The 22061-nt window shown below is 45.2% G+C and overlaps 1 protein-coding gene and 1 long non-coding RNA gene across 10 annotated transcripts in view; one reads left to right on the top strand and one right to left on the bottom strand.

The window, feature by feature from the left end:
• Positions 1 to 5650, top strand: part of ZBTB43 (zinc finger and BTB domain containing 43) — a 36428-nt gene extending 30778 nt beyond the window's left edge. For all 9 annotated transcript variants that reach the window (XM_073224441.1, XM_037008146.2, XM_073224429.1 and 6 more), the window contains one exon: positions 363 to 5650. In XM_073224441.1, coding sequence (XP_073080542.1) covers positions 386 to 1789 — 1404 coding nt within the window. In that variant the 5' untranslated portion in view covers positions 363 to 385 and the 3' untranslated portion in view covers positions 1790 to 5650. The remainder of the gene's footprint in view (positions 1 to 362) is intronic.
• A 13670-nt stretch (positions 5651 to 19320) lies between these two features.
• Positions 19321 to 22046, bottom strand: LOC140846750 (uncharacterized). Its single transcript, XR_012126135.1, has 3 exons — positions 21895 to 22046; positions 20999 to 21098; positions 19321 to 20008 (listed from the first exon to the last, which is right to left on the bottom strand). It is a non-coding gene; the product is annotated as an uncharacterized lncRNA (long non-coding RNA).
• Between the last annotated feature and the right edge of the window lie 15 nt (positions 22047 to 22061).

The raw sequence follows: 22061 nt of genomic DNA, 5'->3' as shown, positions 1-22061 counted from the left end.
AATGTAGGTTTAATCTGAGGCCTCTTAAAAATTCTGTCATTTTGATAGGTATCATGTTATTTCGACTAGAAATATTTACTTACTTTTACTTAGGGGATTTGTGTAGTTTACCAATCTCCTCTCTGGATTCTGTTCTCACTCAGCTACAGTAAAAACCCAGAGTTAATAGCCTGCAGACTGGTGGGCGGTTTCTGCCTCCGGCACACTCGCACCTGCAGGCCGGGCTCTGGGGGAGGAGTGCTCAACCCACTATGACCGTGGGCCAAGGCACTTCAGGGGACTATGGGACTTATCTTAGTTTATGGAATTAGTATTAGAATAATTATGGGCTGGAATTAGTACTACTTTTTTTTCTCTTGTAGCACCAAAGAAGATTTGTGATGAAATGGAGCCTGGAACAAATTCTTTTCGAGTAGAATTTCCTGATTTTTCCAGCACCATTCTGCAGAAACTGAACCAGCAGCGCCAGCAAGGACAATTATGTGATGTCTCCATTGTTGTCCAAGGTCACATTTTCCGGGCACACAAAGCTGTTCTTGCTGCCAGTTCACCCTACTTTTGTGACCAGGTACTCTTGAAAAACAGCAGGAGGATTGTTTTGCCTGATGTGATGAACCCAAGAGTGTTTGAGAACATTCTCCTATCTACTTATACAGGACGTCTAGTAATGCCTGCCCCAGAAATTGTTAGTTACTTAACAGCAGCAAGCTTCCTTCAGATGTGGCATGTGGTAGACAAATGCACTGAGGTTTTAGAGGGAAACCCTACAGTCCTCTGTCAGAAGCTAAATCATGGCAGTGACCACCAATCTCCAAGCAGCAGTAGTTATAATGGTTTGGTAGAGAGCTTTGAGCTGGGCTCTGGAAGCCATACTGATTTCCCCAAAGCCCAAGAACTGAGGGATGGGGAGAATGAAGAGGAGAGCACCAAAGACGAGCTGTCATCTCAGCTCACTGAGCATGAATACCTTCCCAGCAACTCGTCCACAGAACATGACCGGCTGAGCACTGAAATGGCTAGCCAGGACGGGGAGGAAGGGGCCAGTGACAGCGCAGAGTTCCACTACACCCGGCCCATGTACAGCAGGCCCAGCATAATGGCTCACAAACGCTGGATCCATGTGAAGCCTGAACGCTTCGAACAAGCATGCGAGGGCATGGATGTACATGCGCCCTATGACGAGCACCAGGTCACTGAGTCTGTCAATACCATGCAGACGGAGCACTCAGCCCAACCTTCAGGAGTAGAGGAAGACTTTCACATTGGGGAAAAAAAAGTGGAAGCAGAGTTTGATGAACAGGCTGATGAAGGCAATTATGATGAGCAGGTGGATTTCTATGGCTCTTCCATGGAAGAGTTTTCTGGAGAGAGGTCAGATGGGAATCTGATGGGGCGCAGACAGGAGGCTGCCCTAGCAGGAGGCTACAATGAGAATATTGAAATGGTAACGGGGATTAAAGAGGAAGCTGCCCATTTAGGATTCTCAGCCACTGACAAGCTGTATCCTTGTCAGTGTGGGAAAAGTTTCACTCACAAGAGTCAGAGAGATCGACACATGAGCATGCACCTTGGTCTTCGGCCTTATGGCTGTGGTGTCTGTGGTAAGAAGTTCAAAATGAAGCATCATCTTGTGGGCCACATGAAAATTCACACAGGCATAAAGCCGTATGAGTGTAATATCTGTGCAAAGAGATTTATGTGGAGGGACAGTTTCCATAGGCATGTGACTTCTTGTACCAAGTCCTACGAAGCTGCAAAGGCTGAGCAGAATACGACTGAGGCTAACTAAAAATAGGATCTGGCCCTTGAGTGGCAGGCATAAAAATAAACTATGGTAATTATGCAAATCTGGGCACAGATGATGCGTGCTACTTGCTATTATGAGAGAATCCTAAAAAAAAGGAGATATTTCTGAAAGACCAGCTCTAAGTAGGCCAGTTAAAAAATCTAATTCCTCAGATTTGTATATTGCTGTCCAGTCTTGGAGTGAGTAATGGGGCTAAGTTTACCCACCTCCCAGCTGGCAAAGTAAAACCTTTAGGCCTGCTGTGATTTGGGGCGGGTGGACATGGTGGTAGGGCACCCTCACTTGGAACTGGACTCCTCAGCCCGCCAGTTCCATTTCAGGTGGCAGTTTTGATCACTCTTGACTACAAGGTCGTGTTGGGGTTTTGTTTTGCTTTTACTATGATACTTAGGTAAGGCAGATTTGTTTTGGTAGCTGCTTCACTGAATGAAATGCTACTTTAGTAAAAGCTACAAATAATGTGATTCCTAGGATGCTAAATTGATTAACAGAGTTCTCTATCTGGTTTTATTCTTTCTGAAGGGTATTGTAACAAAAACTGTGGAAATACTAAGAGGGTGACATTCTAAGTATGAAAAATAACTTATGGTACAAGCTTCAATTTCTGTAAGATGCCACTGTCACAATGTGTTTCAGACTCTTAGTAAGGCAGAGTTTTATGTTTTAGTGCTAACATTTAGTTTGAACAATTATATCTAATTGTAATTCTCTAGGGCACCAGAGATGGGTATTTCTAATTGGTTTGCTGTCCCAAATCCCATTTAATTGAAGCATCTACATAATGGGACCTGCTCTGTGGCTAGTAGATGTCTAGCTGCTTTGACTCTGACCATGGTACTATTGGCTGCTCCAGCCATTTTGCTCTTAGGCAATGGTGCTTCTCAAAGAGTGACCACAGTTAGTGGGGAGGAGCCAGAAGTCAGGTCTGAGAGTTACCTGTGAACTTCAGGAGTCAATAGAGTGCTACAGTGACACTCCAACTGTCAGAATGAGAGTTGCTGAGTAGCAGAATTTTGAGTGGCAGATTATACTTGAGGGAAAAAAAACAACTGCCTAAGAAAAGAGGAGTCTTGAAAATACACTGGTGGGGGAGATATTCATAGAGGGGTGCACTGAGCTAATGCTATCAGTTCTTGAGGCATGCTGGGATGTTTTTTAAAAGGGGAAAAGGAGTCCTAATTTTAGAAAGTAGTCCACAGATTCATGCTCCCAGATTATAAAACTGCATATATTTACAAGTTCACATAGCTATACCTACCAAAAAAAAAAAAAAGCAGCTATTCTGAGACCTTTTCTGCAGATCAGTCAGATGTTTTAGGTTAAAAAAGAAGCATATTCTGGATGTTTTTAAGCTGTATAATATACCTAAGTTATCACCAGGGTAGGACAGGGTGCTACTGTTATGTCAACTCTCCATAAACTTACTGATCTATTACTTCCAAGTGGAAAACTTTCTTGAAAATAAAAACAGCTTTTCTTGGATTTGAGGTGAAATTTTGTTTTAAAAGTTTGGCTTTGCTCATGTGTGATAGACACTGTTGGCAATGGCCTGTGATCCTCAAGCTCCAACCACCAAGGCATTTACTTATTGAACTTCTGGAAGGGGGAAGGGAAGTACTTAATCACCAGTTGCTCTTGTAACCAAGATTATGAAACAGGGATCTGTTCACTAACACTGTATCATTCTCGATATATAAGAAGCACTTTGTATTAAAAACTTTATTATAAAAAAAAATATATATATATATATATATATTGATTTTTTTTAACCTATAAACTAGATATTACCTCCTGGTTGTTTGCCATATTAACATCCTCTTCTTAGTGTTGAGGTTTCACCAGTTAACAGTCCTTTCTCTGTGTACCTCACAGAAGTGTATAGAAGTGACTGTACAGTCAAACTCAGTTGCTCCTTTGTTCTCATGTTAGAAGCCAGTGGGTTTAGGTATGATCCCAGCCAATTATGTGTGAGGAGAAATCGTTCTGTTACTCCTAATAATTTCAGTGCTAAGGCAGTGAAGCCATTTTGTTCTGCCAAAAGCTGATCACCCTCTTCCGTGGTATTGGCAAACCATTTTCTGCCTGTTTAGAAGGTTTGTTGTAGTGTTTCCCACTAAAAATTATAACCAAATGAGCATTGGGACATTTGGGGAGAAAATAAAAATACTCTGGAAAAATTATGCTTCAGTTATGCTGCAGTTAGCAGAGCGCCCTTGTCACGTAATGATGACGAGCTCTCAGCCAGCCAGCCCTTGGGTGGCAGTCTGGGAGCATTCAGTTGTGTTGGGACTTATTTAATATGTTGTGAAGAAAGGTGTATCTTTTCTTGAAATCCTTACATGTGGAATTTAAAAGTGTAAGTTCTTAACATCTGCTGTTTTAAGTTTTTTATGATAATTGGGGTTTCTGTGTTGGGTCAGTTAGACCCTGTAAGATGGTTGGGCATCAAAATGCTGCCCATGTTCAGAGAGACTGGGGGAAGGGACTGCCTTAGTTTGAGTATTAAAAGTGAATTTTTAAAGCCTTGCTCTTTAAGAGTAGGGGATCGTTTTTTTCCTGCCTACCCTGGGTTGGATAGATTAGTCTCTCTCCTTAGCCTCAGTGCAGCTTTAGAAAATCTTTATCCTTCCAAAAGAGTTTGGATAGTTGTGGGTAACATTTTCCAAACAGCCTTTCAGGGATTGTCAGTGGCCTGCAACCAAGGTATTTGTCCCCTGCTTTGAGTCTTCATTGTGGTTTTTCTCCAGTCCCAGTTGGAAAGGGCTTCAAGGCACCGCCAGTGGTATTCAATATTAGTACTTACACCATGCCTTTAATTTAGACATACACATTATAATAATCCACTTGGTAAAGTAGGAATCACTGTCTAAGGAAGGCCTGAGAGAGCCTTTCCTCAGGTACTGAGGGTTATTACCCTCAGGTGCTCCTGGGCCCCAGCCCAATTCTGGTCTCTAAATCTCACCTTCCTCCAGGCCCTTCTTTTGGCCACTCCTTACAAAGAGTGCATGAAAGAGTCCCCTCCGTTACAGTGGGCATTTGCTGGACCAAAGGGACCCTAGGCACACTTCTAGCTGTTCAGGAAAGCTGCTTAGACTTAGTGGCTTCTCCTGCTGCTAGTGTGAGGCTGAGACAGAGCAGAAGCAGCTTTCCCAGGAAAGGATTCACTGCAGCCCTTTAGTGAGGGTGGAAAGGGCTCCATCACACCAGATTCAGGAGTCTGCTTTCATAAGGTCTCTGATGATTAAGGAATGCTGGAAGCCAAGCAACATATCCCAGCCCCAGCCTGTGCCACACTAATTTTGTGATTTAATTGCTCTCATTGGAACTAACTTTGTTCAGTGAAACCAGGGTTTGTTTGGGCTTTTTCTTTGCTACTTACATATTTAAAGGTACCTGTTTCTTACTTCAGATCTCTACTGATAATGCCCTATGGGAAAGATGCTGGAACACATTTTGCAAATGTGACTTTTTTTTTTTTTTTTTTTTAGTGTTGCTTGAAGCCTGTGTCATAATATCAGTTGCTGCTGCCTTCCTTCCTTTAAGAGGTTCCCAATGTTTCTTCCATAAAATTACTTTATTTATGCAAGTCAGGTGACTCTTAGACCACAAAATCATTTGATGATAAACAGATTATCATTAGGTGCATATCTTATTGATTTTTTGTGAAATGTTATGCCTGTATTGCAAAAGTTGAATAGTTTTGTCTTTATATATTGCTGTCTTCAGTGTACAGCATGGTTTTACTTAATTGAATGTTACTGTTTAATATTTTCTTCTTATAGAAGAGTTCATGCCCTTTTGTATGACATGTTTTAATAAATGTTACCTGTCAACTTTGTAAAAGTTTTGTTTTTCACTCTGGGTATATGATCACATGTCTCTTTTCATTCAGGCTTTTGCCACTGAGAATAAAAATTATATTGTGGCCTTTCAATAGTAAGTGCCAAATAGAAAGTTGACTAAATGGATAGTGAGTGACCATTTGCTGTGCCAGGCATACATGATCTCATTTTAACTCCCCACCAGCTCCATCAGGTGTTTAGGTGTGTTGGGTTTTCTCTTTGCCCCTCCGGACCCCTTCCGTCCCCATGCTTTGCTCTGGAGGCTGGTCTCTGTGGACCTGTCCTTCTGGCTTCTGGTCAGAATCTGCCAGAGACACACTGGAAGGAGCTTGGCAGATGAAAGAGAAGTGGGAAGATTCACTCCCTGGCTCCTTCCTGCCAGGTGCGAGTTGACAGTGGCTGGGCTTATGTGCCAAGGGCCACAGCTCCTGTTAGGCAACTTTAGGGTTTGATAACCACACCCAGTCCTGTCCTCACAAGCTGGGGATTGGTCCTGACTCCTTGTTTTGCAGCCGTCAGGAGCTTCACTGTCCTCAGGAGTTCCTGAACCCTGCCCACACCCTTTGTAAATAGTCCCCTTATGAAACTTTCCTCAGTCACCCCAGCTGAGTGTGCCATCTGTTTCATGCCAGGACCCTGCTAATGCCTTAGGGCCTGCTGTGATTCAGAGAAGGTAAATGGGCCTTCAAAGGTGGTACCACAACCGCAGAGTGGAGCTGGGTGCAAATGGGGGACATCACAGCTCCAGTTCACAGAGGTGGCTTTCTCCACTGCCCTGTAATGCCTCCATGCCCTTTAGTCGCGTCTCTGCCTCACCTCAGTTGGCCCTCTCTGACTCCCTGCCCTACCAAAAAAAAAAACCCTCAAGAAATGGAAAACTGCTCTTTAAAAGTGCTGCAGGCTCTGAGGGCCCCACTATTTCCTAACAACATATCATTACCAGAGACACTGCTTGTTTTAAACCAAACTTAACCATCTTCCCACACAAACCTTCTGTTACCACTGTTTGTTATGAGGCTTTTTTCCCCTCCCCGTTGCTGATTTTGAAGCCAGCTACAGATTGCCTCAGCAAGCTCAGACATTCTCTGTATGGGAAGAAATCCGTTAGAATGTTTCCACTCTCTGAGGGGGACCTGTCCATCCTGACCAAGGCAAACACCTCAGGCCCTGCAGTGTGGTGACCCTTCCAAGCTTCCCTTTACCCCTCTGCGGTGCACTGCTGAAGCCCCTGGCTACCATCAGTCCAGCCCACCTAAGAAGCAGGTGTCCTCACACGGCTCCCGCAGGGGCGGGGACCTCTTGGGAGTGAGGATGAGAAGCACTGTTCCTCACCAGGAGAAGGGAAAAGATGAAGTGGCTCATTTGTATTTGGGAACAGAATGGGGGTGGGATGTGAGGGGAGTTACCCAGATGGAGCATGTAACACCTGTGCGTTTATTTAGATTTCCTCAGTCAATTCAGGGACCGCTTCCCACCGAGCCTCCGGAGCATTCCTGAAGACAGTCCCCAGGCCGGGGCATCTTGGAGGGCACACAGCTCTAGACTTTGCCCACAGTCAATGGAGCAGTTAGCAGGTCAGCCGCAGGAAATGAGGTAAGCTTAAACTTGATGTAACAGTCATGTATTAGCTGGTAAATGATTTTCAGTAGGTTCTTTCTCAGGGCAGAAAGTGAAAGATGAGAACTCTGCCCCTCCAACTCCACTGTGTTTTTAAGAAAACTGGTCAGTGTTCAGCCTTCTAGAGTTCAGTGAATGAAGGTGGGCACAAGTGACATTTTCCCCCTTAGTGAGAAACCAAAAAGGAAGGGCAGATGGGGAGAGAAGTCTCATAGTTTTTTGCTGAACTAGTTAGACTAGTGAATCAACCAATTTGATTTTATAATCTGTCACTTTCTTGTACCACTGCAAGAGCCACAGCTGTGCTTTGAGGGAGTATGTGTGTGGGCTCTATAAAAACAAGGTAATTCACAAGTAGTAGTGTAGGTGAATACACGTTCTAAAAAAATAGTGGCATTGTACTTAGACTCTAGTGATTAGGTATTCTATTTTTTTCTTCCTCCATTTCCAAAATAAGACACCAGTACCAAAGCCATTAAATATATTTATAACTTAATAAGATACTAGTTACTCCCTAGAGTATATTGGTCTGCCTAATGTAACAAGAGTTAACCTTTATTAATGGAAGCTAAAGTCTGCTTCTAGAACTGCCCATCTTGTTAATTTGGGGGTCAGCAAGACTGACTTGTTAGAGTTCTCTGCAAAGATCTCAGCCACCCAGCACAACCCTCATGATGGATGGATGCCAAATTGGTAAATGCTGCTAGAATTCCTGCAGGATCTGGCTTAGTAGGAATTGGAAGGTTTAAAATGGCAGCGGTGACCTTGAACTAAACTAGAAAGTATTAACTTACCTCATATAGTGCATCATAATGTGTGAAATATCTTTTGTCTGCTCACGATGTGAAGGTACAGAGAATTTTTCTTGCAGAGAATTTTTTTACTGCAGTTCTATATATTTAGGCTCTGAACACTCAACCGATTGAACACCATACCTACTTTAATAGGTGTAAGAAGAATTGGAATTACAGAATTACAGGCTAAAAATAACAGCTCTAAGTTGAAGGTTGTTGCATGCTTTGTATGTGCTGAGTGCTTAACTTGCAGTAACTAGTTTATTCCTCCTAACAGTCCCATGAGGTAGAATTTTATTCCAGGCCACCTCGTGAAGCAGGAAAGGATGTCAGCTTTGTATTCTTGTGGGGAAATGCTTTTCCCTCTCAGGGAAACCCCACTCTAAGCCTTTACATCTGAGGCAGCAGGAATGTCAATGTCTATGGGTGAGATCCACCCAGTTGCCCCCTTTTCTCCTCTGGGGCACTGAGCATGGTTTCTGATGCTGGGGAGCACAGACTTAGGCCAGATTATCCTTCAGGTACCCTTAGGTGGCAGGTGACTCTGCAGGTACCCCTCAGATTCTTGCCCTTTGCTCTTTTTGGAGAAGTAGAGACCCCGTACAGAGGCTATTCCAAGCCAGGCATCAGCAGCTAGCCCTACTTTAACTCCCATGAGTTCAGGATGTGCATGTAGAAATTAATCCCAGGAATGGAGAGTCTAATGATCTTTCAAGCTGGTAAAGTTCATCAAGGACAACTCTAAGCAAGGGGCAGGGAAAACGAGCATGGCCTCACCCTCATCGCCTTCCAACCAGAGCAGCTTTAATTTTACTGACCAACTGCTCCTTCACAAGGCCTACATTAACCAGGGCCTGCTGTGTTCCACACTGTTCTCTGCACTTCCATGTGCCATGGATTTTCTGTGTGCCATGGATTTAACTCCTCAAAGGAGATGCTAGTGCTGTCCCTGTCTAGCAGGAGGGCACTGACGACAGGGTCAGGATTCAAACCCAGGCAGCCCGAGTCCTGGGCTCCACTGAGCCACATGTGCCCCTGTTGCTGACCAGTGACTGCCTGTCCAAGGGTTCAGAAGAAACCCCACTCTGCCTGCTGGTGCTATAGGTGTTGCATTTTGAACATAAATAATCTAGAGAGGAATTCCAAAGGCCAAGGGCATATCTGGGCCCCCTGACCACTGCTCTGGAGTTTATCTCCAGGATATTGTAGGTCTCAGCACCAGTAGTACCTGCTTATCTCTACGTTGGTGGGCCCCACTCTGACCACCCCATTCCCATCAGCCTCCAGGATAGCCACTCCCTCACAACAGCCTCCACTCCTAACATGGTCTCCTACCACCACTGCTCCAGCCCTTCTCCTTCCTAAGTGGATATAATCCAGTGACCTCCCGCGATCCACCTCATGGGAACTTAGCTTGGCATCCAAGGCCCCAATCTGACATTAGCCTGTTTGAATGTTTTTATCTGCCAATCCCCACTAGAGCTCTGGCTGCTCTCCTTAGGCTTCTCTTTGTCCTCGTATGGATGATTTTCCCGGCCTTGAGTACTTCTTTTTTCCATCCACCTCTCCTTAACCTCTGGAAAACTCCTTTTCTTTGTTCCAGGCTCTGCAAAAATAATCTTTGTGGTGCATTCCCTGAGCACCCCTGAAAACCCTGAAAATTATTCACCCACTTCCAGTGATTCCATTTCATTTTGAACTTAGTTTTGCCGTAACATTTGTCACAGTATTATATTGTAAAGACACCATGCGTCCTTCACACCTGGTCATGCTCCCTGCTAGACAGTGAACTCAGAAACGGGAGCTGTGTCTTTCTGAATTGTCTCTGGCCATTCCTGGCACGATCTTGATCCACAGTCAGTAAATACTAATCACATTTTAAAAGAATAATACATGTAGATTCACTGTTCAATCTTTATCTACCAGTTACAACCATGGATATTTTTTGCTTCGACAAAGACTTCTGAACAGAATGTCACCTAAGTAAGTGTTGCCAGTTAGATGAGAAGAGGTCCTCTTTCCTAACCCAAATGAAAGATTTTATATCTGAGCAGGTACCTAGCTGCAATATTGGGTGCTGGTTTATTAAGTAAAGTCAGGTAGAGGAAGGCAATGGGATTTATCAAAAAAATGATTTCTGGTAGAAAAAAGTCAGTGTCTGGCCCAAACCAAAATGTCAGTGGAATAAATTACAGTTGACAACTTGTTTTGGAAGCAGAATAAACTGTATTGCCAGACTCCTTTTTTAAATATACTAGCTCTATAAGTCAAGAAAAGTGACTTTTTTTGTTCTTAGTTTCTGCTGAGAACCTTGTTCTAGAAGGGGGCATGTTTTCAGTGAGATTTTGGCACAGTTTAAAACAGATGGTTACAGGTTATATTTAGTGCTGTCTAATACTGAAATCTGTGGCAATTGATTAAGGGACAAAAGTTGCTTCTGGGCAACATTCAAAATACGATGTTCTGACCTGAGTTTGAAGAAGTAGTAGAATGTTGTTCTTGGGAAACTCAGAATCCGGGCTAGACAACTGAGGGACTTGTAGGCAATAAAGGCAGTTGGTGTGTGTCAGTCTGCTGAGGGAGCAGGGCAGACTTTCCTGAGCATCTGAAAGGGGAAAGGGCAGCAGGGAGCTTGTGACTCACACAGGAGCTCTGCCAGGAAGGGGTTAAGCAGCCCGGCTGGAAATGGTTTCAGAAGCATCTCAGGGCATGTTGCCAGTATTTTCGAGTAGAAGGATCATTTTCGAATATTAGAAGCTATTCTGCAGAGCCCTGCCCCCACCATACATGTGGTAATAGTTGATCAAGAAAAATTCCCAATCACAAAACATGAGTGTTAATTCAGTAAATGCTTAAATGCATTTATATTTACTCTTTTAAAAGTATATAGTTGAAAAGTACTAGCACAGATATATGGGAGATCTCAAAAGTGGCTCTTTGTCCTTCCAGGATCTATTCTTGTTCATTCACGTACTCATTAGTTACCAAATACTTATGGACACCAGCTTTGACCCTGGCCGGGTCTCCCTATCTTAAGAGATTGTGAAAAGCAGTCCAGGAGACAAAGAAATGGGCATTTCAGATAGGGCCTTTGCTGTCTGTGTCACATAATTGGCAAAACCTTATGAATAAGATTTAACCATCAACTGTGAGAGAACACATCTCAAACAAACCTACCTGTGGATGGGAACTGGGACACCCTTAGCTGTGGATGTGGTCCAAGCCACTGAGCTTGATTCACCTGTAGGCCGAGACCCACATTACAGTCATTTCCTGTAACAGTTACGTATATAGCAGCCCTCAATCTCACTTGGTTTTCTGGGTTTTCAGTTAACCTCACCACTGCCATCCCCAGAGTCAAAGGGGGCAAAACTTCCCCATAAATGATTCCTGTTTCTGTCTCCCAAGATTTTCCCATTTCTCCTTTTTGAGCAGAACCTTTTTCTCATAGTTCGTCCACCATAATTCAAGGCACTGAATTCACAAGGACCATATAAAAGCTAAAGAATAAGTCAGTAACAGGCTCTCAACAAGAGCATTATCCAGTAGGCAGAGTCATGCTGTAAAACAAAATGTAAGCCTGATACTGCATGCTGTTCTAGGTCCTGGGGAGATGGCAATAAATAAAACAAAAGTCCACACTCTCCCACAGTTCACAGCCAAACTGGGACCTCGAACGCTCATGAGAAGTCTGACAGAGCCCCTTAGGAACAGGATGACAAGGGGGGCAGGCAGGAAGCCTTCCTGGTGCTGTCAGCATCTGAGCAGGGCCCAAAAGGATGGGTGGAATTCTGACCTATGGAACTGGATCAGAGTGTGGGAGAGGCCAACATACCCAGAGGGAAAAGTATGAAGATAGGCATGGAGGTGGGGAAGTGTGAAAAGCTGTGGAAATACTGTAGGAGAGGTGGGTCTGGGGGCCACGGTGTTGCTATGCTAATGGATGCCAACCACTGAGCACCTATGATGGTGTGCCAGCCTCCATGCCACATTCTCTACAGATAGTATATATCTCTTTAGATCACATAACCCATCTCGAAAAGTGAGGGAAAACTGAGGCTCTGAGAAGTTAAGTAAGTGGTAGAGCCAGAATTCCAAACTAGGTCTTCTGACTGGAGTCCTAGCTCAAGGCAGTCAGACCCTGTTGTTGCCCACGTCAGGAAGGCCCACAGATCCCAAGCTGAGGAGCATGGGCTTGATTTTTGTAGGCAGTGGTCAGGGCTGTCAGGATTAGCCTGATGGAATGATAAATGACCTAGGATGGGTGTTTACTTGGCATTCCTTACATGGGCTGAGTGACAGATAATAGCGCTGCCAGTGTGTCTCCTGGGTGTGGAGGAGGAGCCACCACAAGCTCAGGTAGGCCAAGTTCAAAGTCAGGAATAGAATGGGGCAAGCTGGACTCCTAGTAGCCTAACTGAGGCTGCCATTAACGTAGGCAGGGCCATCTGAGAGCAAGAATTGCAGGAACATCTCTAAACTTGGTGTTCTGCCACAGGATTTTTGCCTCTGGCACTGGTCACACACCCTTCAGTCATATATGCCAGCCAAATTCCCATTAGCAATTCCTTTATGTAATTAAAAAATTGCTCTACCAATGTCCTCAAGAATGGGCAACACTCACGCTCTTCTCCCCAGAAGGTCACAAGGGCGGCTAGCAGGGAATCTCAAGAACCATCCCCATACACACTCAATTAAATCCATTCTTTACAGACTGCAAGGTGGCTATCACCCCTGTCCTCATTATCTCTCATCTAGGTTATTGCACCAGCCTGCGCTTCCCAGTCCACATCATCCTATACACACCTGTGAGCCTTACTCTTCCACCATGTCACCAAGCTGTCCTGAAACCTCCAGGGGTTCCCCAATTCCCACCAAAGTGGGCCCAAACTCTCCGGACTGTAGGCTTAGGGTTTCTATCCCGTTTGTTTCCCCTCTCTCTTCATCCTACTTATTCTGCTCTCCCACCATCCCATATTGCTTGAACTTGCCCTCAATTCCCTGTAACCATGAGCATTACTAATGCCCACTTTGTCCTCTCCTGCTGCCCAGAATCAAGGCCATCTCTAATGCCCCCTCCTCGTAGAAACTTACCCTGTTCTTCCCAACTCAGCACCATCTATCCTTCCTTAGGGCCCCCATGAAGCTTAGGTTGTGTCACTCATACAGGCACATTCGTAGGCACACTGCCAAGTTCTATGAGGACGAGAGGGTAAGACCTACCTGTGCCTGTGTTTTTTCCATTGGTGTTTCGTACAGCATGGAGCCTGGCACCCAACAAGTTGGCCCAGTTGAAGTCAGAACAGTTCCCTATATTCTTTGGGAAGCCTTGAGTGTGGCAGTAGTCAGGTGGGAGCCTGGGGATGCCCACAGAGATAAAAAACCGTCAAATTCCTGCTCTCCAAGGGCCGAATACGTATGGAACTGTGCCATTATTAGTTCTATTCCCTCTTGTGAATTTAGTTACCCCAGCCAGGAACTGCTTCAGATATCATTGGGTGTCGAAGGTCGGATTGGCCACGTTCAGGACGCCCCCTTCCTCGGGACTGAAAGGTGCTGATTCACTGAGGACCCTGCTCTACCTTCCCCAGCCTGTGAGCAGCTGTCACCACCTGGTGCCTGGGGTCAGGAACTGAGCGCTGGTCTCAAACCAGGTCACATGCAAGCGGAGCTGCTTCTGCTCCTCCCAGTCTCCCCACCCTCTTGCAGATGGAGGCTGATGATAATTCAGCTGTCTTGTCTTTTTAAACTTAGAAAAATTACTAGCTTGGCTAATTTTAAAAACAGTCTCTTCCTTGTGCTTTGGGTAATCTTATCAGTGTCACAAACTGCTCCTTTCAGAAGTCTGGACCCCAGAGAACCCCCTGCCTTGGGCAGGATGAAAGTCAACTTGTTACTCTACAGAATGCCTGGGAGGCAGCCTGTCCTGTGATGATCAGAGTGGCACTTGGGGGGAATTCCGTGGGATGGAAGGGCAGCACCAGAATCCCTGGTTGGGAGCCCTTCCCCAGGTATGACCCCTCTCTGCTCCAGGCAAAGCTGTTACATGTTCTTAAAGATTTTCTCCAGACAACAGCTGCACTTCCTAGCAGCTACTGACCCCTGGCCTTCTTCAGAGGTACTTAGAGAACTTGTTCAGACAGTGATCAAGGAATAGACTCTGGGTGAAAAGTTACTGCCCTGTTGTCTAGGAAAGGAAAGCTTTCCCTTGGTAGAGTTTAACGGCCCCTATAGACAAGAGAGCTGGGCTGGGCATGCTCTTCATAGTTCTGTGAGTTAAACTTAAAGAAATTTACACAAAAGCTTGCATTATCATTGTGTGATTCTGTCCTAAGGATTTCCTGCTCTCCACATGTTTTTTTTTATAACTGAAGTATGATCAAGCACAGAAGTACAAATCATAAATGTAGAGCTCAACGAATTTTCACAACATGAACCCAGATCAAAAGACAAGGCTCATTTGTCTTTCCAAGAGTAATCAACCTTGACCAGTGGCATCCACAAATTACTTTTGCCTGTGTTTGAACTTTATATAAATGAGAACGTACAGCACATAGTCTAGAGTCCTGCTCCGTTAGCTCAGTGTTAACATTCTGAGCTCTATCCACGTTGTGGCATGTGTTTGTAGTTTCCCATCCTTGTTTCTAATTTGCTTGCTCGTTAAACTGCCGTTCAAACTCCATCAGATCATACTCCCCAGCAGCCCTTTTCAGCTGAGTGAGAATGTCATCCATGAACCCCATCCTGCTAGAAATAGCATGCCCATCTACAGGAATGTGACAGCAAGGAAAATGATAGGTATTTGGAGAGATTTTTGGGCCAACAATATGACTTGAGCTCTACTGAGCAAAGAAAGAGTCATGCCTAGACTTTTGCCTCCAATTCTTTCATGGAAGTTTCTGGGTCTCACCATATACATGTGGCTCAGGTAGGGCTGTCTTTGAAGTATGCTTTAGAATTCAAAAGGGCCATTCTTCTGGGGCACTTTAGCTGGGAGAGGGATGTAGAGGCTGAAGTGTCAACAAAACTTAATGAGGAGCTCCGCATGTTTTTTGAAAGGAGTGGTTGCCCATGGGTGGGCTTCTAGAACACATTGTTGGTACAAGATTGTAGATGTGTTGATGGAAGAGAGGTTGTTTTAGGGGACCATAGATTCTCCCTGTGGGAGAGGGAGCACACACTGCTCTTAGCATCTGGGCAGTGCTGTTTGTTGTTCGTTCCTTAGAGGTACACTGCCCCTTTTCCAGCTATGTGTGGGAAGGGATGGTGAGCAGCAGTTTGAGAGGAAGTTGGGAAGAGGACTGAGGAGGGCTGGCACTGTAGGGGGAGGTCTGCCAATGGGCAGGACGGCGGCAATGCTGCCCGCTCAGGAGGGTGCTGGAACTCAGTATTCCCTAATTCTGAGCCATCTCATCCTAGTGGGAGCCAGCTGGAGCCTGATGTCTTTTTGTCCGTCCTTTGTTCCTTTGTTTAAAACATTAATTGATCCCTTGCCTTTGCTGCTGGGCACAGCAACTACAGTGAGAAACAAAACAGTCCCTGCTCTCAAGTCACAGGAAGCCTCTGACAACAGGAAATGCTGGTAACTTCTAAGAACTGCAAGACAGCAAGACAAGATCCCTGTCATTAAGCTGCTTATGCCTGACAGGCAAGTTAGCAGACGCCCAGAGCTCAGTGTGATAGCTCCCAGATAGTTGGAGGCAATAGAGAAGCCTCAGCAGGAAAACAGGATTCATCCTAACAGAGCCACATGTGGACATATGAGCCACTGGCTTTGCATGTTTATCACACACGAGGTGCTTTGCAAAGTGCTGTTACACTGATTATCTCATTGTACTACTCCCCAGATCCCTCTTGAGATCAAAACACTTATTATCTCCATGTTACAGATGAGGAGACTGAAGTTCAGAGAGGTCAAGCATCTTAACTTTGTTAACAGCTTTGACTATACAAACTGTATCCTTAATTTATTGCTCAATAATAGGAGTTGAGCCACCCCTAACAAGACTTCAGGCCTAAAAGCTCTGCCTATGAAGCCAAAGTAGATGAGCATGTTCAATTTCACCAAACTCAGGGAACTCCAGGAAAAGAAATGAGAAGAAGGCTAAAGGAAGAGGAGATTGGGTAGACAGAGGATTCATTTAACTGGATGTCTTGTGAGTACTGGGGGTAGGCTAAAGAATAGAAAGTGTTACAGTATAAATTGTCAGCTAAGCCAGCCTTCAATGCTGGCAAGTAACAAAGGTGCTTTGGTTCCAGGCAAGAGAAGGGATGATGCAGGGAAGTACCTTGGACAAACTTAGCCCTCTGACTAGTTTGGCGATGAGTGCCAAGGTTTCTGGGACTTCCAAAAGGCTGTTTATTTTCAGAGAAGAGATAAATGGTGTCTTAAAACCAGATCATTAGGAATAAAGGGCCAAGACACCCTAGTTTTCTGAGTCTTGACTGACAAGGAAGCCTTCATCCTCTTTGAACAGACTTCTTCAGGCGTAAGAGTGGGAGTAAGCAGATCAGTTGAAGAGTTTTTCTCATTAAGTGCCCAGAGGCAAAGATTCCACCAAGCTACTAAGCTCCATGATGAAAGAGGAGCCGAGAATGGGAGTCAAAGGAGAGTTGGGTGGGAGGAGGGGAGGGGAGACGCAAAGCCAGGGTGCGCCTGCATTGCTGTCACGAGTGCAGTCCCTCCTGTGTTAACAGGGCCTATTAAGGACTGAGGGCAAGGCTCTGAAACCACTTCACCTCTGTCTTCTTCTAGTCTCATCACAACCATCTGGGGCAGGTACTGTTACCATGCCCACTTTACAGATGAGAAAACCAAGGTCCAAAGAGTCTGATTTACTTGCCCAGAGTCTCAGTTTTTACCATGTGGTCCAATCTTGGAAATGTGGTGAAATTAGTCAGTTCAATATTTTCAGTGAATCTGAAAACAAAGCCTAGTCCTGGACCAGGGATGGTGGACCAGACAACAGAGCTGAAGCGAGGGGACAGAGGGGACCCAAGAGCTAGTGAGAAGCAAATCCCAGAGGAGCCCAGCAGAGGAGGATAGATCAGAGCAGGGCAGGTAGACAGGGCTCAGGCAAACCCCAGCTCAGTGTCACTAGGGAGGAAGTAGATTAAGGTCAGGGAGACAGGTAATGGCACCAGAGCCCCTGCTTGCCTTGCAGCTGTGAATACTCATCCTCCTGCTGATACACAAGTAAGGTAAGCATTTCAAAACAGGGTACTCCGTCACTGGATGACTTCTCCCCTTTCCCCTTCCCTGTTTGTTTTCTCCATAGCCGTTCTCCCCGTCTAATGCACTGCCTTGTTATTTATGCCTCTCTTTCCCTTATAGGGAAATACTTCCTGAAGAGCTGGGATTTCTTTTTTTCCATCTACTGCTGTATCTCCAGCACCTAGCGCAATGTTTGGCACTTAATTAGCACTCAATAAATATTTCCTGCATGAATACATATGTGACAGTAATACCATAACGGGGTCTCAGGCATTGTGTGCCTCCACTGCCCAGCTGGTCTGCTCTGAGCATGGCCGGTGATCTCACCTCTCCTATTATGATTCGCTCAGTCACTGATTTCTGCAGCAAAAACAAGCAAGGTGAGAATGCATGGGGCCCCTAGGGGGCAGGTGCTGAGAACCCTTGTTGGTACTTAGCAAAAGCCCAAAAAGCAAAGTCCGTGGCAGTTAACGTATGTTTATGTTGGTCAAAACTCCTAATACCTCATTAAAGTTGATGAAAAGGAAGAAACAAAGAGGGACATCCTCCCTCCTCCGCAAAGCCTGGAACCAGTCCACACTGCTCGCAGGGACTGTGTTCCCAGAGGGCTCCCCTCCATTCTGATTGTAAGGAGGAAAGGGCTAAAGGACCAATCAGAAGCAAGGAGAGGGAGATTAAAGAGACACCTCCCGCTCCACATCCTCGTATCTGAAATCTTTATCAAGGCCTTCAAACAATTAGATGTCATGACTTTTATTTTTTAACAGCTCTCAAGAAAGTGCTGAAGTCATGTCTAAAGTCAGTGGAACTATTTGCTCTAGGGAAACTTACTTAGGGGGGAAAGGTTCCATCTCCCCAGGCACCTTTTCGAAGAGTCTTGGTCATCAAAGTCATCCTGCAAAGCCCTCTGGCTTCTGAGCAAAGGCGAGCAATGTTTCTGGTCTAACCTTTGATGGACAGGATGTTGGCTTTACATTAAACACATGAGGCAGCATGAATGCTCTTTACGTGCAGTTTGCTCACTTCATTGAAATCCAAGGCGTGCCCGGCGGGTTTATGCCTGGTTTGTAACACTTAGAGCACAAAGTCACCTTTTTAAACCAGGCTAGATCTTTGCAGACATCTTCACTTTACAGTCTGACTAAAGTCAGTGCTTCTGAGAAAATGTGATGGGAGTTATAACAGTCCACCTTAAGATAGAGCTTCCAAGAATGCCATTGATTCTGAGATATACTCTAAATTTGTTGGACCACATTTAGGGCAAAAAAGCACACCTGGATTAAATATACGCATTAATTGTAAGATTTCTTCTGATTCCAGCAATGTTTAAATGTGAACAAGAATGTATCCTTTATTAAAAGAGGAAATTCAGTAATATTAAGCTTCATTTTTAGATGAGTAAGAAAAAGTAAAAAACAAAATGCTGTGTACCCATAGCAACTCTAAAGACTCTATTCTCTTACTAGAACTCAATACTGCCTACTGCAGTATGAATGAGTATATGAAACTTTGCAATTAATGGTATTTATGAAAATTGGGAGGGTAAATACATTGGGCCAAAAAGTGGTGCTGTATGCATTTGTGTACTATCTCCTGGAATACAGCCACCAATTTAGACCAGGCAGGGATTTTAATCAGGTAGGTGTGTCCTCTGCAGGAACCAGGGTAGAAAGGACCCGTGCAGATTTCATGAAAACATTTTTCAAATGAGAATTCCCTACAAATATGAAAAGCCTCTCTTCTCACCTACCATCCTTACTGGTCACGGGAAGCTACAAGACAGGAGCTGGTCAGGACCAAGAGACCATTTACACAGACGGGGGAGACTTGGTTGGAGGTGTGATGCAGGTAAAAGGGGAAGAGAAGTAGGATTCAGTCTCTCATTTCATTCATTCCTTTGTTTCACTCGCAAATATTTTTGCTGCCCATTCAGTACTCTGCCCATACAGTTCTTTGCAGGGTGCAGAGGAAATGGATCAAACAGCCCCTGCCTTCAAGGAGCATGGACTTAGAAGCAGATACACCTAACTGCTCATTATCTATTAATTCAACAAATATTTATTGAGTACCAAGCACTGGAGACACAGCAGAAAAGAAGTCAAGATCTCTTTCTCATGGAGTTTACAGGCTAGAGTAGGGGGCACAGATATTAAATTCATAATTGAACAGTAATTATCCTTGTGCTTACTATAAAGGAGAATTACAGAGTGCCAGCAGAGTCAGTGACAAGGGACAGTGTTGGAGAATCAGCGGGAAACCAGGAAGAAAAATGACAGGACTCCAGAGGCAGCACGTGGGCCCAGTGGGTGTCAGCAGGGCTCAGGTCAGAGAGTAGCCAGGCCCTACCAGAAGCTGGACAGGTGAGGCAGGAGGAGAGGAGAGAGGAAGCTGTCCCTCCATAAGAGAAAAGGCTTCAGGGAAATGGGTGCCATCCTTTCTCCCTTGCTGATCAAGAATAATTCTTGAGTGGCCATGCTGGAAGCATTGCATCATTATTTATCCACCAGGAAGGTACCATCATCCTCTATACAGATGAAGAGGCCAACCCTCTTCTGTATGAGTATCCTTTGGTCCCCTCCCCAGTGCCCTCTGGTGTGGTCTGACTTCTAGCAGAAAGGGTTTCCTTGTGGGAGCCAAAAGCAGAGGCTAGGACCAAATAACCTGGCTATCTTGACTCTCCAAGTGCTTAGGAATCTGGAATAGATGAAAAGTGGAGATTCAGGTCACATCTGTCCTAGGAAGGGGAGAAGAGGAAAAAAGGGCAGGGAATTAACTTTTACAAGCACGTCACATACTTCACACATACAATTAACACATGACATGGAAGAGAAGCTGGGAGACGTGTTTTAGCATGCACCTTGGAGGAAGAGAAGGCAGAGTACAGATATTGGCAAACACCAACTGTCACTATCACAAATGCTGACCCCCATTATGACAAACCCGTCCTTGACTCGATTGAAGGTTAACCCCAGACTTTGATGAAATGTGAAATTAATCATTTCATAAACTCTGCCTGTGAAACTGGATAACTGGAATAAATTAAAATGAGGCCCATAAACTCACCCTCTAAACTCCTTGATTTCAAATAGGCTACAAGTTAATTCATTTAAAAATGCCACAAAGATTATGGGAAAACAGAAACCCATGTACCTCAGCTGTGGAGAAGTGACAGTTTTCTGACTAAAATTAGTAGAGATTATGACACATAATCAAATAACAACAAAAGCAGAAGACTGGAAAATATATGAGTTTAATTGCCCAATTAGGCAGGGGAATAAATATAAATCTATGAGGAAAAGATTCATCGTTCAACAGACAGATAGCCAATAACTGTGAGACACTTGGTACAAAGGTTAAAATACTTAGGAACATTTTAGTCTTTACAATCCTTAATGACAAGTAAATACTGTCATACAACCAAAAACACCCCAACAGTTACCAATAAATTTAGCAAGCACCAGTTAAAATAATTAAACCCATAGTTAGTATGTAGGAAACAGGAACTCATTCATACAGGCATATGAATCAGCCCAGTGGTCCTGAGAAAACCTAGCCTGACAAGATGATGCATTCCTGTGCCCTTGGATTCACTGATCTCACTTTTGGGGACAGATCTCAAGTAAATAGCTCCAGATGAATAGTAATTAGAGAGTGAGACTGTCTGCCCAGGTGGCTGCAGTTAAGGATTGGTCACCTAAAATCCTGTGTTCAGAATATCCATTACCATAAGAAGTTCCTGTCTGGAGTCAGGGAATTCATCTCAAGTCTGCCATTCAGCCGTGCAACTTTAGGTATCTCATTTAACCTCTCTGAGCCTCAGTGCCCTGGATAAATGGGGATAACAGATTGTTACCTCTTGGAGTAGTGTATTTAGGGAGATCATGTCTATAGTGTCTAAACAGTGCTCGGCAGTGTTTAACAAACGGTGGCTGTTATTGGAAGATGACTACTGGACGGATCCTGGATAAGAGTTCCTGCTTGCAGAGAATGAGGTGGTATCAGGGAGTCTGAGCTTTATATCTTAAAGAGGGGCTGGTATCTTTGACTACTAGTTTATTTTTATCACAAAGTCAGAAAAGGAAAATAAACCTCTGCTACAACTCCCGAAGAGTCCACCAAAATGCAAAGGAAAGCTCTTCAAAGGGTGTTAAATTCGTCGAAGCACAGAAAAATTTTGGGCGAGGCTCTCACTCGAGTGTCAAGACTGGCGTGACTCCAAAGATGTGGACATTTTTTGAGGCCTCCTCTGCGACAGGTTCAAATTGGGAATTTTTATTTCCCTTTTTGAGGAACTGGAGAACTGCCCAAGGTCATAGATTAAGTGACCCAGCATGGCAGGTCCTCAGGCCAGTGTTCCTAACCACTGCACCGTACTGCCTTCAGCCGCCCGCCAGGCGTGGGTCGGGTGAGGGGCGGGCGCCCCAAGGGCTGTGCCAGCGAGGACCTCGGAAGAGGAGGGCTGGGCTGGAGGTGGGCGCAGGCCCCGGGTGAGGAAGGGTTGAGGGTCCTGGCCTCCCACCACCGCGCTCCAGGAGCTCCGGGCGCGCCCCGCTGCGGAGCCCGGCTCCCGCCATCAGGAGGCGCCCAGGAGAACGCGGGCGGGAGGCCGTGGGCACAGACCCGGTGCCGCTTCCTCCCGGAGTCTCGCCCAAGGCTGCCTTTCCCCCGTTCGTTCGCGGCAAGGCTCTGGGACGCGGCCGAGGCGGGATCCGAGACCGGGGCTGAGAGAAGCGGCCTAGCCCGCGGCACCACTACCCAGTCAGCGCCTGCCCGGAAGCGCTGGCGCC

The sequence above is a fragment of the Manis javanica genome, chromosome 2 (assembly GCF_040802235.1).
Source record: "Manis javanica isolate MJ-LG chromosome 2, MJ_LKY, whole genome shotgun sequence".
NCBI classification, from domain to species: domain Eukaryota; kingdom Metazoa; phylum Chordata; class Mammalia; order Pholidota; family Manidae; genus Manis; species Manis javanica.
This window is presented reverse-complemented; position numbering and strand designations above follow the sequence as displayed.